Here is a 16,211-nt window from a genome sequence, read left to right as displayed (position 1 = left end):
ATTGGTCATACCAAATATTGACTTACAAGCTTGTTAAATTTTACAAACTCAGTTTTTGTTTTGTGTGCTGTATTTTCATGTATATTTCCACACGTTTCCACATGTGGTCATATTTCCCGTTATCCTAACAAAAGACTTTCACACCATAATGTATTGCAGTGCATATATGATGAAGTACTGTCTGAAAATCATTATTTTGGCAGTTCAACAGGTCACTTTTAAAAGAGGATGTTAAAGAAAACGGCATATTGTTCAATTTGTCTTTTGTAAAAATGGATGCAGAAAATTTTATAAAAATATCTGAGGAAAAAAAAAAGAGGATGTTGAGTGGACCAGTGGCAGGGAATGATGTTAAGATATACTTTCTTTTTTTTTTTAAATTCATCCTAAATCAATATTTCCAAACTAGCATTTCTCACAGCTTTAGTCTGAGCAGTGCTTCTGCTGTCAAATGTGGAAAACTGACAGATGGGGAGTAACTAAATTTGCGATCAAGTTGTTTTCACTTTGAAGCATCAAAGGAAGCAGTATTTGGTTCATTACATTGTGTACCTGGACAGTTGGTGTGTATGTTTTGAGGAAGAGACGTGGTAAGTGGGTGCTGGAAAGCATTCAGGCCAGTGAGCAGTTGTCTGCAAAAGGAAATTTCTTTTTAGTGCCAGACTGGGCACAGTCTCCCCTCTGTGGACGTCTAGAAAAAGGCTTCTTGGCAGACTTTGCCCCTTCATTAATTTTGACCAAATATTTACTGTGCATCACATGGCAAGCCTTACATCCCACTTTAATTTTTTCCAGGCAAGGTTTTGAACAGTTTGGGGCAATTTGTGTTCCATTTGGCTGGACTTGGGCCATGTCCCACTCAGCAGGCCCATGCTGGTGTATCTGGGATTTTGCCACATGGCTCCACAGAGTCTTAACCTATGCTGTGGGAGCCACGTTTCACTTTAAGAATACCATCATAGCCAACAGTATGTGAACCGCTGTTGCATATGCCAATACCTAAGCTTGCACACATTGACACATCAATACTATGTGCTCTGTATTTGCCCTTTTAACCTAAAGGGCACCAGAAGGAAATGTGCCGGGTTTCTACATTCAGATGTTACCACTGTGCCCTCGACTGAATGCAATAAATGAAATTCCCTTTCTGCATGCAGCTGTCTGAGATTTACTACAGAATGTTTTTGGCTGAGCGTTTAGAATAGCCCACATAAGAAGTTAAGGTCCTCAGCTTTGCACTAAGCAACTGTAATGTAACGCTGGTCCAAAGTAGACTTGTATCACTGTTGCCATCAAATAAATAACATTTTAAAAAGCATTAGGTGCTTTTGGCCATGCCTGCCTCGATTCACATTGGCATCTCTTCAGAGCAGTTCTCTTTCTTGGCATTAAGCCCACATGCCCTACTCCCCACAACTGGGCTGTGCCAGCTGAGTGTGCTGGTCCCTCTTCCTCCTCACTGCTCTTTCAGCCCCTCCCCTGCCTTCAGTCCCCACATATCTAGTGGCTGGACAGAAATACTGCAGTTAGCCCAGAGAGCGACCTTGGGAGGAGAGAATCACCTGATCATATTGTTATTGACACAAAACTAAGCAGGCAGCACTTTTCGAAATTTAATTAAACAAACTGTTTTATTTACATTTACTCTACTGTGCCATTCCCATCGAAATATGCTCATAATTCTTGCTTGAATGCTTTTTTATTTTTTCAAAAACAGTAAACACTTAATTTTGCTGAAATACAATTGTATTAATCACTTGAGGATTTTAAGTCTAGCAGCTTGCGTAAGTCAGCAGTGAGATACTCACTGTCCCCTGTTGGGAAATAAATGTACCAGTGTATTCAATTACCTCTGCTTCTCCGATCCTGCTGTTGTAGAAAGCTTTGGTGTATCCCTGAGATCACACTGGTCAAACCTCATTAAAAACTGGCAATGCTGGAAAACAAAAACAAGAAGTAATTGCCCAGTCTTGCTCCCTTGTGCATCTTTTCAGTAATCCCCCCCATCCCCTCCCCACTCTTACTTGAAGCCTTGACTGTGCTGCATGAAGCTCCTTAATAGAAGGTCCAAGCCTGTCATCTGCACTCCATATTAATTACAACTCTTTTCCTGGGGTATCTGCACTGCTGATGGAATGACATCTTTGACACCGGCATTCATGAGAAGTCTGAGCTAGGTTTTCTTCTCAGGTCATCACTGTGAATATACAGGGTCAACTTGAGGAGCCTGCAAGTCTGCTCAAAGACACACAAACACACACATTGTGAATAGATTGATAGATAGATACCAGACAGACTGACACACATGCATGCAGACAGACGGACTCTGTACTTGCATCCACGCTGCTCTGTTCATCCCATCTGCCTGCGGTCTCCAGAGCCAATTTGACAGGCTGCATCCTAACAAGCATTCCAGTCTTTTCCACTGCAGATTTCCTCCTCTTCCCAGTGAATTGATATAATAAAGAATAGCTATTATACTTATCCTGTAGGAATGAAATCTGCCCTGATGGCCTTCTGCAGAGTTTGACAGCTTTTGTTTGTGTCTAATGACACTGACTGTAGCAGATTGGTATCAGGAAGAACTGCAACTCATTCACAATTGTGTCCCATGGGTGCCTGTTGAAAATTCATTATTTTTAGTGTGTGTGTTTCTCTTGCCACATCTTTTCACATTTACTCCTGCTTGGTGTTGCTGACAGTGTATGTGAAATTATGTTGGATTGTTTAAACTGTGGGGGTAAACCTCAGTGTGTAACATTATTTATAAATACGTTTGTGCTCACATTTTCTTTCAAAGACACACGAAACAAATATTTTTGCATTCATCATACTTGTTCCTGTGCCTTGTATCTACAGCCTGGTGCAGAAGTTAAAATCCTGCTACTATTGTCTTAGATTCAGATGGGGGCCCCAGAGCAGGATGAGCTCCAGCCTCCCAAAGGAGTACTTTGCTATGCTGTCTTACTCTCAACCTGGCTCGCATTGCAGAGGGATGCGCCAGGATGCGTTTCCCAGCTGACACAGCCAGGAACTCGGGCTGGTGCTTCAGGCCTTGAGACCTCTGCTGGTTCTTGTCCTGATGAGCGATAAGTGTGAATATCCTAGAGCGTTGGAAGTTATGCTAGTAACCCTTGGCCCCGAGCAAAGGAAGTAGAACGCCTTGTTTATGGTATCATCAGCTGATTTGTCACGATTTTATTGCAGGTGAGAACAAGCAACAGGATGATCAAAGGCAACAACAGTGATAAAGGGACTCTGGCAGATCTTAATAGTTAGGTTGTGTTTGCACAAGTTGGAAATTGGAGCAAGTATAGTGGAAGATAACAAGTAATTGGGCTTACTTTTTCTTCTTCTATGTTTATCATATTGTGAAAATTATAAGAATTGATTGGATAAATTGTAATGGGCTCTGCCGAGACGCACAATAATAAGCAGGGTGAGTTTTTTTGTTTTGTTTTGTTTTTTTTATCAAGGGGTGTTGTGATGTGTATGCAAATTGCCAGTTTGCCACAGCCATATTTTGCTCAAATATCAATGGGAGCATTGTAATCTGTGAGAGTGTTAGTTTCTATAACAACAAATACAGCCAACCCAATAATGTATTGTTGTGTATAAACTCATAGATAACAATCTTCTGGTTTGCTTGTGTTAAAAAAGCATTTGGACAGAGATACCATTTTTTGGAAATTGATAACTATTCTCAAGTGCTGATGTAGTATAAGCGAGGTAACCATACCCTGTTGTGTTTGGTAAATGGAGACAAAGAGATGAGGAGGAAAAGAGGCCATAAAGATATCCATCAACCCCCTCCATCACCCAACCTCTGGAGCTCCATACAGACTCACACACAGGGCTCTAATCCTGCCTCTTAGGAGTGTAAGCGATAGCCTTGTGTAACATTAAAAACAGGTCTGATCTGATGCAACTGGCAAAGTCATTCATGCAGCACATTCCAGGGTGGGATTCTGAGGCTGAAATGGTAAAAGATTCAGTTTCACTTTCCTGTTAATGTCATCTGATCAGCAGGAGTACAGTACCTCGTCTTTTCTCTCTGTGTCCGTCTCTCCCGCTTATCTCTGCCCCTCTCTCCCTTATCGTCTCTAATTCAACAGAAAAGGGTGCCTTTTCTTTTGTGTTAAGTCATTTATTGGCCGGCCCTGTCCCGAGCAGGCGTGGCTCCTGTGTACGCCTGGCTACCCCGAGGGACACACCCTTTGCTCTTATCTCTGCCATAAATCCCTCTTAAGTCCCCTAATCACAGATTAATGGGGCTGTAGATAAAAAGTGCCCTACTGTGCTTGGCCGTCCTTATCACAGATCCATATTCCATATCTCTTACCATTGCTCAGCTGGACATCTGATATGGCTTGTGATGATACGGCTAAGGCTCCTGCAACAGCTTTCAATTTTACTGCCTCTCTTTATGATATTCTGTGACCTTGCCCATTTTGATTGGGGAAATTAAACTTGCAGCAACTTCACTCATATAATCAAATGAAATTCGTCGCTGGGATCCTTTGTTCTGTGACAGGCGAATGACCCAGCATTGTGAAGTTGTTTTATCAGTCAAGGAAGTAGACACATTATCCTGTCTCCCTACCTCAGGGGACCAGACTGACAACGGATCTAAATTGCTTCACTGTCCTTCTCCCCCGTGAGTACTCTGGGGTAAAGGGCAGGTGCCTGGCTCCCTTCCTCTTCCTCGCACTCTGTGAAGATAGTAGCCATGGAAAACAGCTGTGAGGGACAAAGGCACATTCATTTTTGAAGTTAGGGAAATCGCTAGACCAGAACTGATTGCTGAAGCTAGGTAATTGTTTTATGTCTTTTTAGCTTGTCTTTCTTCTTTCCTTCAGTCCTTCATATAGGGATTTAGTCAGTGGTGCATGACTAGTTAAAAAAAAAAAAAACTCTATAAATGCTGTTGTCTTCCCCACTGATGGACTGGTGTCAATGGACAGAAAAAAAAATCATATTAACATTTTAATATTTTTGGTGTTGAGTTGGTCTCACAGGGAACTGGATTCATGTTCCTCCTCTAGGTTCTGTTTTAGCCGATCATAGAGCTTTTCAGCACAAAGAAGGTAACTATTATGAAGCAGAATAAAGAGCCAAAAAATAAATAAAATGACATGAAATTAAAAAAAAAATTAAAATAATTTAAAAAAGGCTTAAGGACATAACTAGCAAAGCAGAGGACTTTCATCTGGTCAGCAATGGTTTTATTCCAAAAATATACAGTGAATTATTTCAAGTGCATTTGTAGTATATCCTTGAGGCTATGAAGTGAAGAATTTTTTAATTCTTTAATTCTGTCTCTTTTTCTTTGTTTATTTCTATTATTATTTCCTATTCATTTATTTTTCTCTTTTCTAGATTTCTTCCAACTGCATTTTAAATACAAAGTGCAAAAGTGTTAACGAAATGGCCCGTGTCTCTACGAAAGCTAACCTTGTGTTTTTTTGGGGGGTTTCTTGTCCTGAGGCTGCTGAGAGTTAAGGTCGATGGAGGGCCTTCTTCTCTATTTTAAGTCAGAATAGTTAGCTCGATTGATTGCCACATCCCAGACTTAGGAATAGTTGTAACTTGTTACCGTACAGTTGCACTCTATTGCTTTTTCATGTTGATACCTGGGTGATTAACACTGGCAGTAAACATTAACAAATAAATTCTTACACTGCAAATTTAAAGAGACTTTATTTGATTATATCATCTCTCATGATAGTTTTACTAGTCCAGTGCAAAAATAGTCCCCTCCTGAGGTTTCACTATGTTGTTTTCATTGGAAGTAGTCTGTCTCTTTTTAGCATATTTCTTTAATCCGATTGAGGAAGCATGATTATCTTTTGGAATATAAAGTCAGAGTATATCATCTCATGTTGCATGGTGAAAATGAAGTTTAGCCCCAAGACATAGATGAATCCATGTGAAGCTAGTAGCCATAATCTCAATACACATAAATATTCCTAGGGATATAATGGCCATTCGCTTCATGAGAACCATCATAAATCTCATTCTTATGCCATGTCTATCCATGTTTAGAGTGGGGGGAAGAGTCTGGGTTTTAGAGTAAGCAAATGCCTGGAGGTCTTCATGAATCCTTGCATGCGTACAGTATATGGGTCAATGTCTAGGTCTGCACCCTTGTGGCAATGCGGTTTGGCATGAGCCTTTCCAATTCATTGTGTTCACTTTTGCTATTGGGATTGTTGTTTGTTACTAAGATTACTTTCATGAGTGAGAAAACTCTGACTCCATTGTTGTTGTTTTTAATTACCTCCAGTGAGCAAAGACTCCCTCAAGCATAGTTTAACACTGTGTAGTGTGAGTCTCCCTATGTGAGTAAATGAGAAGACAGATGCACAAAGCTCTCTAGCAAGTGAGACGGTTAAGGGAGAAGTAGAATTTTGCCTCAGGCACCAATCGATCAGATCCTTGCAGTAGAAGTCCCAGCTTCCCTTTGGTGAAGCTGTGTATTGCATTAGCTCATCTTGCATTCTCTGTCTGGAAGCAAAGAGGGGGGGGGGTGACGAGGGGGATAGAAAACAGGGGAGAGGATGGTTGAAAGCAGCAGTGGAGAAGGAAGGGCAGCGCTTTGAAATAAAGGGGAGTGCAACTTAAAGTAATGCGAGAAAGCAATGGTGAAATTACGCACTCTGTTCATCTCTTATTTCGGTCTCAAATTTGGTCGTCTGTGTGTGCTGCATCGAAGGAGTGAAGTGAGCTTCCATTTCCTAAAAGCTTGCACCTGTAGAAGGGAGCACGGGAGTGTTTGTTCCTTGACAGGATAATTCTCTTTCCCCTGGTGAGGGGTAATGGAGCTGAAGTAACAGAGGTCACTCAAAGTGTCTGCGGGGATCAGCACGGCAAAGCCTACATACGCACACACAAGCAAAATATGCTTAGAAAGAATTCAGTCGTGACGAGGAAGGGATGATAGCATTGTGTAACTGATACATCCCGTGCACCCAGTCACGGCTCAAAACGCACACCCTCTCAGCAAACACACACAAAACACTTATTAGTGTACTTCAGTAGTTCAACTGCTGAATATTTATTAATACAATTATTCTCACCAGCTTCTCTGTTACAGGACACAGTGGCCCACTTCATATTGTATTATCAGTCTGCATGTTCATCATGCAGATCGGCCATAATCATCTACAGTAAACAGCCAATGATCAAACACAGTTTCGCCTGCTGCACAGCTCTCTTCACAGTGTGCTACATCTAAATAGTTAATGGTTCCCCCATAAGGCCCCAAACTTCAGACCATTTCAAATTAGAGAGAAGCTATCTAAATCAGGAAGGGAACGGGCAGAGCAGATAGCGGCTGAGCTCTTCAAAGTCCTCTTTAATAAAACATATTAGCCTGCCTTGTCTGCAGAGGGGTGGTAGTGGTACAGTTGCTACAGTAGTAATCAGCCTGTGTATGCTAGCGAAGTTAGTGCAGCTCCATGTTGTCTGACCAATCGGCTGGGTCTTTATTAGCATAGGGACTGTAAGTTGAAAGGTCTGTTTTGAGAGCAGGTTACAAATGGGGGTTAATTAGCCTAGTACTGGTTGAGACGGTTTCAATAGCCAGAAAGCATAGATATGTATTTTTTATAAACTTTATTCAGTGCCAGATAGAGGACTAATTCATTCTTGCTAAAGGCTTGATATATCGCTCTCTAATTCTCCATCTGTTTCTGTTCCACTCTCAGAAATGCTTTAATCTACAAATGTGTTTTTATACCCACGGAGTGTCTGACGTGCAGGACCAAAACAGTTTCAGAATTGCGGGGATTTCTGTGTGTGACTTTATCTTATGTGTCATGCGGCCACAAAATAATAAAACTTCAGCTTTGCTGGCGTTAGTGTAATAATTTCAGATACAGTACTGATTACGGGTACATTTTGACTGCAGTTCTCTGTGGTGTACAATTATTGCACTGCACCATTAATATGCTACCATCTTAATCGCAGAATTTCATTTAATTATCATTATTTTAATTCCAGTTTTTAAACAAATGCTTGCGTTAAGTGTCACCAAGTGTTTAATTTTTGGAAAAGTTATTGGAGGATTTTTTTTTTTTGTCCTCCACCAGATTAAGTGCTTTAAATAAAATAATAACATTGAATTGAAATTACCTGAGAAGAAAATAATCAGCAACCTTGCAATCTGCAAACAGTTAACTCGTTTGCTTTTGTGATATTTTTCCCCACAATAATTTAAAAAAAAAAGACGTGTGCAGAATCATATGAACATCAAACAGGGTCCCAATGGAGGAGCTGACGCCACATTTCAGTGTTTGTGTAGGGTTCATGTAAGAATGATGAGGTGCAGAAGAAGCATGCCCAGAGTCAACCCTCTGAGATAAAAACTCCATTTCTTTAACAGTGTCTCTTTCTGATGATTCCAATCAATCAAGCAATTTTCAAAAAGTCCGCACAGCCCTTACCTGTCAAAATCATTACTATTGGGATATTTCAAAAGACTTGGGATCGTGATGTCCTTCACTGGGATACTGGATTAATTATATCTCATTGACCAAAGTACACATTTGCCTTGAAGTGATTTATCTTTCCACAAAGCTGTCACTAATTATGCTGACTTTACCAAAAATATGTGGCGACCACAAGAAGATGCCTTCTCAGCACCAGTTCTCTTGGGTAACATGGGTGGGTGTATGGCACATAAATGAGGTAGTGTGGCAAGTTCACGGGATGCTGGGTAAATTAATTGCAGGCCTGCGCCTCCAATTATACCCGACTCTCTTTAATTGGTGCTGAATGGGCTCCAAAGGCCTATGCTGGGAGATATGGTGAGAGGGGAAGAGCTCTTTCTCTTGCTCTTGGTAACACAGACACACACACACACTTTTGTGTGTAGCCACACAATGCATTCACAGCCATCCAGTCCCGCCCTTCAGGAATTAACAACAGGAAGCTAATTTGCATGTAAAGCAGGTTTGATAGCTACAGCTGACTGGTCAGAGAGCAATATTAATGACCAGAGATAGCACTGGGGTGTTAACCCCCTTGGCACTGCTGTTGGCTCTGCTGTGGCTCATCTGTCTTTCTTCAAAAGTGCAATTTCTGCTGTTGCTCCTTTTCTGTCATGAAGCTACGCATGGCACCTTTATCTTATCTTTTATCTCTTAATTTCCTTTTTAACCTTCAAGGTGTGTCATATTTTTGTTTACCTTTCCCTTCATTGTCTTTTCTGCTCTTCAATCTGTGAAATGACACTCACAAAGGTGCAGCAATGTTAACCTTTACCACAGGAGCTGCTATTGGAAAAAAAAAAGACGTGTTCTTTACTTCTTTCATCACCACAACCTCAAATAGTACCTTAAATACATCTATTACTATCAAATTTTGTCTGTATAAAAGCAATCAGCATGTTTAATACAGTGAAGAACTTATTGTTAAGAACTGATTATTGCTATATATGTAAAGTAGAATTAATTTAACTGTTTAAAATTTATACTGAAGTATTTTAAAGTGGCCTACCATCAGCTGCTTAAATTTACATGCATCTACTGTAGCCACATTGGGCTAACCCTTTAAAACTTTTCAATCAAATAAGACAAAGTCCACAACAAGCCTATCATTCCTTTAAATAGCTTAAATAAGGACTCGCAGATGTAAATCGTCACTTTTTGTCATTTCTTCTCAGGATCCCGTCTGCGCCAAGAGGACACCCCACCCCGGATTGTGGAGCACCCCTCTGACCTGATTGTTTCCAAAGGGGAGCCCGCAACTCTCAACTGTAAAGCAGAGGGGCGTCCAACCCCAACAGTGGAGTGGTACAAGGATGGAGAGCGGGTGGAAACGGACAGGGACAATCCCCGTTCTCAGCGCATGCTTCTTCCCAGTGGCTCTCTCTTCTTCCTGCGCATCGTCCACGGACGGCGGAGTAAACCGGATGAAGGTTCTTACGTCTGTGTTGCTCGCAACTACCTGGGAGAGGCAGTGAGCCACAACGCCTCGCTGGAAGTAGCCAGTAAGTGCAGCATGTCTTCCCACTTTCACACCCACGCCACTTTCTGGTGTGGGGTGTGAATAGCATAGTTTGGGTTCAGATGTTGCTGAATAGCAGGCTCCAGTTTCTTCCTGTGTTTCTGCGCTCAATGTGTTCATTGAGTTGAATAATCTCTCGGGCGATGGGCAGGATGTGTTTGGCCCAGCCGTCTCTGTAGGCCTGCAGAGCCTTGGAGGGGGAGAGTGGCCTGATCATTCCAGGGTGAATGCGTCTCTAAAGGGCCCTTGGTAGGTGGTCATGAGCTACAATAGGAACAAAGTCCCTTCTGTTTTCATCCTACCTCTGCTTTTTGTCAAAGAGATAGATATGAGGTTTTATAGCAAAAGGAATGCAATTGCTGCATCTGTGTTTAGTCATCTTTTAATAAAGAGCCTTCCTACTCATTTCATTGAAGAATCGGCGATGCCTTTTTATTGTCTGCTTTGCTTGTGCTATGACAGTTGAGCTTTGATGTAGAGTGGATTAAGCATCTGTAGGGTCAACAAGAGGCCTTTGTGACACATTAACAAGGCTAATATTTGGCTGTCAGTGTGCTTGCAATGCAGGACAAATAATAAAAAAGTCTTTCTAAAACCTTAAGTCTTTTCTAAGAGTTGTGACTGGTGTTGACAAAATTGTTCCCATGATTCTTTAAAAGACTGATTTTGTTGGTGAGGTCAGCTCTTCAGATATATTATCTCTTTGCGCTCTTGACTGGCTGAGAGTGAAGGCTGAGGAGCTCAGATATCAACCGCTCCTCCAGCGTGCCCAGAGGCTGTCACCAACCTCACTCACTGTAATCTAATCAAGATGGGGAAAGAAAGAATGGTGTGTGCGCTTGAATGTGAGCATGTGTGAATGAATGTGAGCCATTGCTGCATTGGGCATGGGCTGCTGTTGTGGTACTGGGTATGAGGTGTCAGTCAAGGGATTGCTGTGTAGTTTAAGCTGAATTAGTGGAATATCTGGAATATACAAATGTAACAAAACTTCCCCACTCTGATTGCTTTTTTAATATTTTCTATCCCAACTGTCAGCTGAAATGTAAAGCAGACGCAATAGATCCAAGACATTTTGAGGCCTGCTGATCAGACTATAAGTTTTTATAGTGTATTGTCTATGCTCTGATGTAGAACTGAGAGTCAAGGTCTTGCTTTAGAAGTAAGGATAATGACAAAGAGCTGCAGAGAATCAGTATCATATATATATTCCCAACTAACTTCTAACATAAAAATTACAATTCTGCACAATGTAATAAAAGTGGAAGACCATTTAAGTTTGGTATACTTACAAGTTTCCATAGGCCAGAGTGCTAAAAATATCTTTCCCTTGTAGTAGGCAATATGCTGTGTTTATTTCAGAGGTGGATTTTTCAAGTAGAAAAACAAGATACTTGGCGGGAAACACGAGGACCAGAGCACCACTGGCTCAGTCTCAAGTTTAGGTCTATGCTGTATAAGGTTCAAACAGATGCATAATGACAAGCCACTGTGCTCCAGCACTCTCTGTCCTTCTCGCTTAGCTGGTGTCTCTCGCTCACCCCTCTCCACAGTTCATGCTTAACTACATGTAATTATGTTGTTGGAGCAACCAGGATGGAACCCTGGAGATTAAAAAGAAAAGCAAAAGAAAAACTTCAGAAACTCTGAGATTTCTTTTCGAGGCTACATTTAAACTCCCGAGTAAATAAACTTTGAGACGTATATCTGACTTATGAGGGTTTAGGAAAGTTTTAAACCCTTTTTTACCCCTTGTTGTCATTACAGATGCTTGTCATAATGATACTGTTATGAGCTCAATATAGTAGATAGAATTTTTCACTCAGGTTAAGTTGAGGGATTAACCAGACTTTTAATTTCCAATGAAACTCCAAAGAAGGAAGTCATGGGTTTAATTGTGTTTACTTTGCCTCGTTCTCCCTCTCTAACATTTTTGCTTTAAAAGCACTTTAAAAGCTGAAAACATGAATTTTTTTGTGATGTTATTCTAAGACCCTGGCTTTGACAGTTTCCTGTGCTCACCAGTGATTGTTAACGTAATCCACATTTCAACAAGTCCTGTTTTGCCAGCTAGGAGAGCTAGCCCAGTTTGTTTGGTTTATCATTAACCACATGTACAGTACAGCCCACAATCTCTCTATCTCAGCCTCTTGACCCAAAGCCATTTACCATGAATCATGTTTGCTTGGTGCATTGAGACAAGCTTAAGATAGAATTCTTTGCCTATTGTGTTATTGTTTTCTTTGCTTTAGAGATGTCAGCGACAAATAATGAAATGCCTTTGTGCTTGAGAACAGCCAGGTGATAAAGACCATTTGTTCAAGATTGTAACTAAAAGTATTTCAAACATTATGATTATTTTTCCATGATATAAATCTTCAAATGCCATTCTTCTTTTTTTTTTCTTTGCAAAACACTGAGCAAACAAGACTCTGAACTCAGTAGGGGAAAGTAAAAGTTAAAAGTGTATCTGAGATTACTTTAATGTGAGTGAACAGAAGAAGCAGAACTGATTTTTTTTTTCTTAACCCTTTAAGACCTACCATAGAACCAAGTCCGCCAGAGCTTCTATTATATTTTTTCATGCTGTAGTGCCATTTTTGGGAGCATTTCAATTTGATATACATCAATACCATTATAGCCCAAATTTTAATAATATGTATGCATTAAGTGCATAGTAATTACATAAATTGCAAAAAAGTGCAATAAACTACAAAAAAACTTGAAAGTCTTTTTAGTTTTTTTAATATATATTTCTAGTTAGAGAAATTTAAGATGCTTGTCCCTCAAAACTGTAAATACAAAAAAGTTGCACAAAATAGTTTCCCACCACAGGAAATTTATTTTAAGTGTCTTGATAGTTTTATTTTTGAAGTACACCAATTTTTATATACTGCAGGAAAAACGAAAAATAAATATTATAATGTAAATTTGCAAAAAAACAGCATGTGCATCAAAATAAACTATTTCCAGCAGTGCAATATGAGTCCTAAGCATCCCAGAAACGACACAGAAAGTCATAAAGTCAAACATAACTTTTAAAAACACCAGTATAGGCTCATAAGGCCCTGATGGTAAAACAAAACTACGTTTCCCCAAAATGACGTCACTTCCGGTTTCGGCCAGGTCATGGCAGACATGCGATAGTTCACGCTGAAGTGTTACAAACAGCTGATCGGGTCGGCAAAGCGTGTTTCTGGAATATTATGTTTTTGTTGCTGCAAGTGCTTTTTATGCAGTTTTTGCAAAGCTATATGTGGAAGGAAACTGTGACCTAGGACAAGCTGATGGCATAAGATGTAAGTACAACTCCTCCGGTTTCATATGCAAAAAACCTTATTGCGCTAGCTTACGTGGTTGCAGTGCTACCGGGATTTAAAAATAGTTACGCAAAACGGAGCGTGCCAGTTCTGACCGGCTTTAAAGGGTTAAGTTAATTATTTGAATCTTCTTACCACTGTTCCACTAAAATGGAAATGAATACCTTTATTAATTTTTATATATTAAGTAAGAGAATCATTTATAATGTTTATAATTTTTTAAGTAATCACTACCAGACAGGCACAAAATGATAATCATCGATATACCCTGTGATCTGTCAGAGTAGATTGTTTTACCCATGCTGTGTACAAGTCCCTGAGAGGCTCTATGAATAGCTTGTTTCCCTTTTCCTGGTTGTGCAGATAGTACAGTGAGGTAATGGACGGCACACTGCTCCACTTGAGTAGGCGATAACCTCAGGGCCTGCTGTGTAGTGGCCTGGCTGACTGCACAGTGCTGACCGCACAGGGTTGGCTGCAGGCTTCATATCCACACACAGATTCCTTTCTCCAGAGGCAGGGTTTACTTTTTACAGCCACTAACAACAGAAGCAAAGGGATGTTTACTTGAATTCGGTCCACAGCATATAACTCTTTTCAGCCAAGTTTACCCCAGAATCGCATTGATCTCGATGCTGCTGTGAAATCTCTGTCACCATGTGCAGCCAGCTGGCTTCACCGACTCTCTGATTAGTAGGGGTAGGTCAGGGCGTCAGATGTGTTGAAGGCGGCTCAGTTGATCCTGACAGATTCTGGGCCATGCCTGAGGGTCATCTGCAGAGTGGAGGACAGTTAGCTGGCATGCAGCAGTCCAAAGGCAAAGAAGCCACCTCCCACTGATCTGAAGACCCTCCTGTCTCTTTTGCAGGACATCTCTTGTACTACATCTGTTGAATATCGAATAGTTGGGGTCTTTGTATTGTAAACGTTTCAGACTAATCCTCTCCACCTGACACACAACATAAACATTCCAGTTGACTTTGTCAAACGTTTCTTTCTCCGCTGCCCTTACCCATCTCCTCATCTCTTCTCTTATGATTATTTTTCCACTGCTGCCCACCTAAATGGAACACGCTCTGTGACTGAAACAGCTTCTTTCACTGCCTGATGGCAGAGTAATTATTTATTTGTCATGGTCTTTGCCTTTCATTAACTTATTACGAGAGGAGCAATATAGTGCAGAAGGTCTGGGTTTATAAATTTCATCAACTTCTTGTTCACATCCATCTTTTTTTATTATTATTTTCGGGGTATCGCGCTTCTTTTAATCTCCTTTTTCAGCTCAGCAAATATTAAGAACTTTGAGAAGCAAAATGAGACTGTGAGGTGAAGAAAGAAAGGAATAAGGGTGAAAGAGCTGACTGATTTTGAAAAAGAAAAAAACAGGACAGCTTACTTAGGGCTGGGCGATATATCGAGTTTTTTTAAAAATATCGATATATTTTTATACGAGATATAAGATGTGACCATATCCTTTATATCGATATATACGTTATAATTATAGTTGTGGAGCCACAAGTTTGCCTCTCTTTCATCCACTTTTGTCTTTACGCAACGTTACTCCACCTCGCCTCTCCTTCACTGAACACAACTCCCCCTCCTCCTCCATAGCTTCACCTGCAGGCAGCGACAAGATGAACACGGCAAATCTCCGTTAACGAGTTACTGCGCATCGCTCCGTGCGTGGGGCTGGATGGCGTCAACGTGCTAACGAGCTAACCACGCTAACGAGCTAACCATGCTAACGCCATGCAGCCCACAGGGGCTGCACAGCCTAAAATCCTTTCATTTTCTCAGAAGTTGACAGCGCGCCTTATGTATGAATTCTGGTTGTGCTTGATGACCGCGAACCGATTTTATGTGGAACACGGCGCTCAGCAATCTCTCAAAAAATGTTTTAGTACGACTTTGGTAAGCTACGGAGCTGCACCGCTTGATGGATTGTCGGAGCATTACGGCTACCGAGGAGCCTCGCGTAGTAATACGCACTGTGCTTCAACGTAATATTACCGTATTGTGTGTGTATAAGGACCATAAATGGCACCTGAAGCGGATTTCAAACTCCAGGCTGTCAGTCACGCAGTAGAAGTTGGGAACAGAGCAGCTGTGAAATCTGTCTTTGTTATTATGCTCAGCGTCTTTTAGTTTACATTTTGACTGCACAATTGTGAGCTTTTTGTTATGGACAAAAACAACATACTTTTCTTTTATTTATGGAGCATTATTTTTAATAAATGCTCATAATTTATTTTTGAGTAGTTTTTTCCATGTACATCTATGCTGTATGTTAATAAAAGTGCCTGTGTGACATCTGGGACACAGCTTTGACTAAGAACTCTCTTTTTGTTCTTACTTTATGGCTTTAAAAAAATATCGAGATGTGAATTTTGGGTCATATCGCCCAGCCCTAAGCTTACTCCACCAGTAGCACCAGTGAGTGTGCTGGCAAGCTGCCAGTGGACTGGAGGAAGTGCGTTACAGCTCTGTGGCAGTTATTTGTCTCAGGGAGGTTCAGAGCAAATTGGTGCAAACGGCACAGCCAGGGTCTGCTTCGTGAGTCAACATGCAGCTGAGGCGTGGGCTCCACACCACAGACGCTCCTTGGCCTTCACTCCAATCTGTTTCATGTTGGAATGCAGACCCGGTCCACAATCTCTGAGCCCGATGGCGTGTGCATGTGTAGCTGTCAAAGCTGCCTCAAAAAAAGAAAGTCTCTATTTCATATTAGAGTAAAATATTCATGTTGCCTATGAAATGTTGGATTCATTATTTATGTTTATTTTTTATTTTGTTCTAAATAATTCCAGGGTGTGTACTGCTGTTCAAACCTATTTCAGTCTGCTGTTGTTAATTTTGAAATTGCAGTACATGGGTAGCAAC

General features: G+C 40.9%; 1 protein-coding gene across 9 annotated transcripts in view; it reads left to right on the top strand.

Moving 5' to 3' along the window:
• The window catches only part of robo1 (roundabout, axon guidance receptor, homolog 1 (Drosophila)), a 228,348-nt gene that overhangs the window by 102,646 nt on the left and 109,491 nt on the right, over positions 1-16,211 (top strand). For all 9 annotated transcript variants that reach the window (XM_084951696.1, XM_084951693.1, XM_084951694.1 and 6 more), the window contains one exon: positions 9,668-9,994. In XM_084951696.1, the coding sequence (XP_084807822.1) occupies positions 9,668-9,994 (327 nt within the window). The remainder of the gene's footprint in view (positions 1-9,667; positions 9,995-16,211) is intronic.

Source organism: Perissodus microlepis, chromosome 14 (assembly GCF_051167445.1).
Source record: "Perissodus microlepis isolate ML-2025 ecotype Zambia chromosome 14, ASM5116744v1, whole genome shotgun sequence".
NCBI classification, from domain to species: domain Eukaryota; kingdom Metazoa; phylum Chordata; class Actinopteri; order Cichliformes; family Cichlidae; genus Perissodus; species Perissodus microlepis.
Note: the sequence above shows the minus strand (reverse complement) of the source record. Positions and strands in the feature narration are given on the sequence as shown.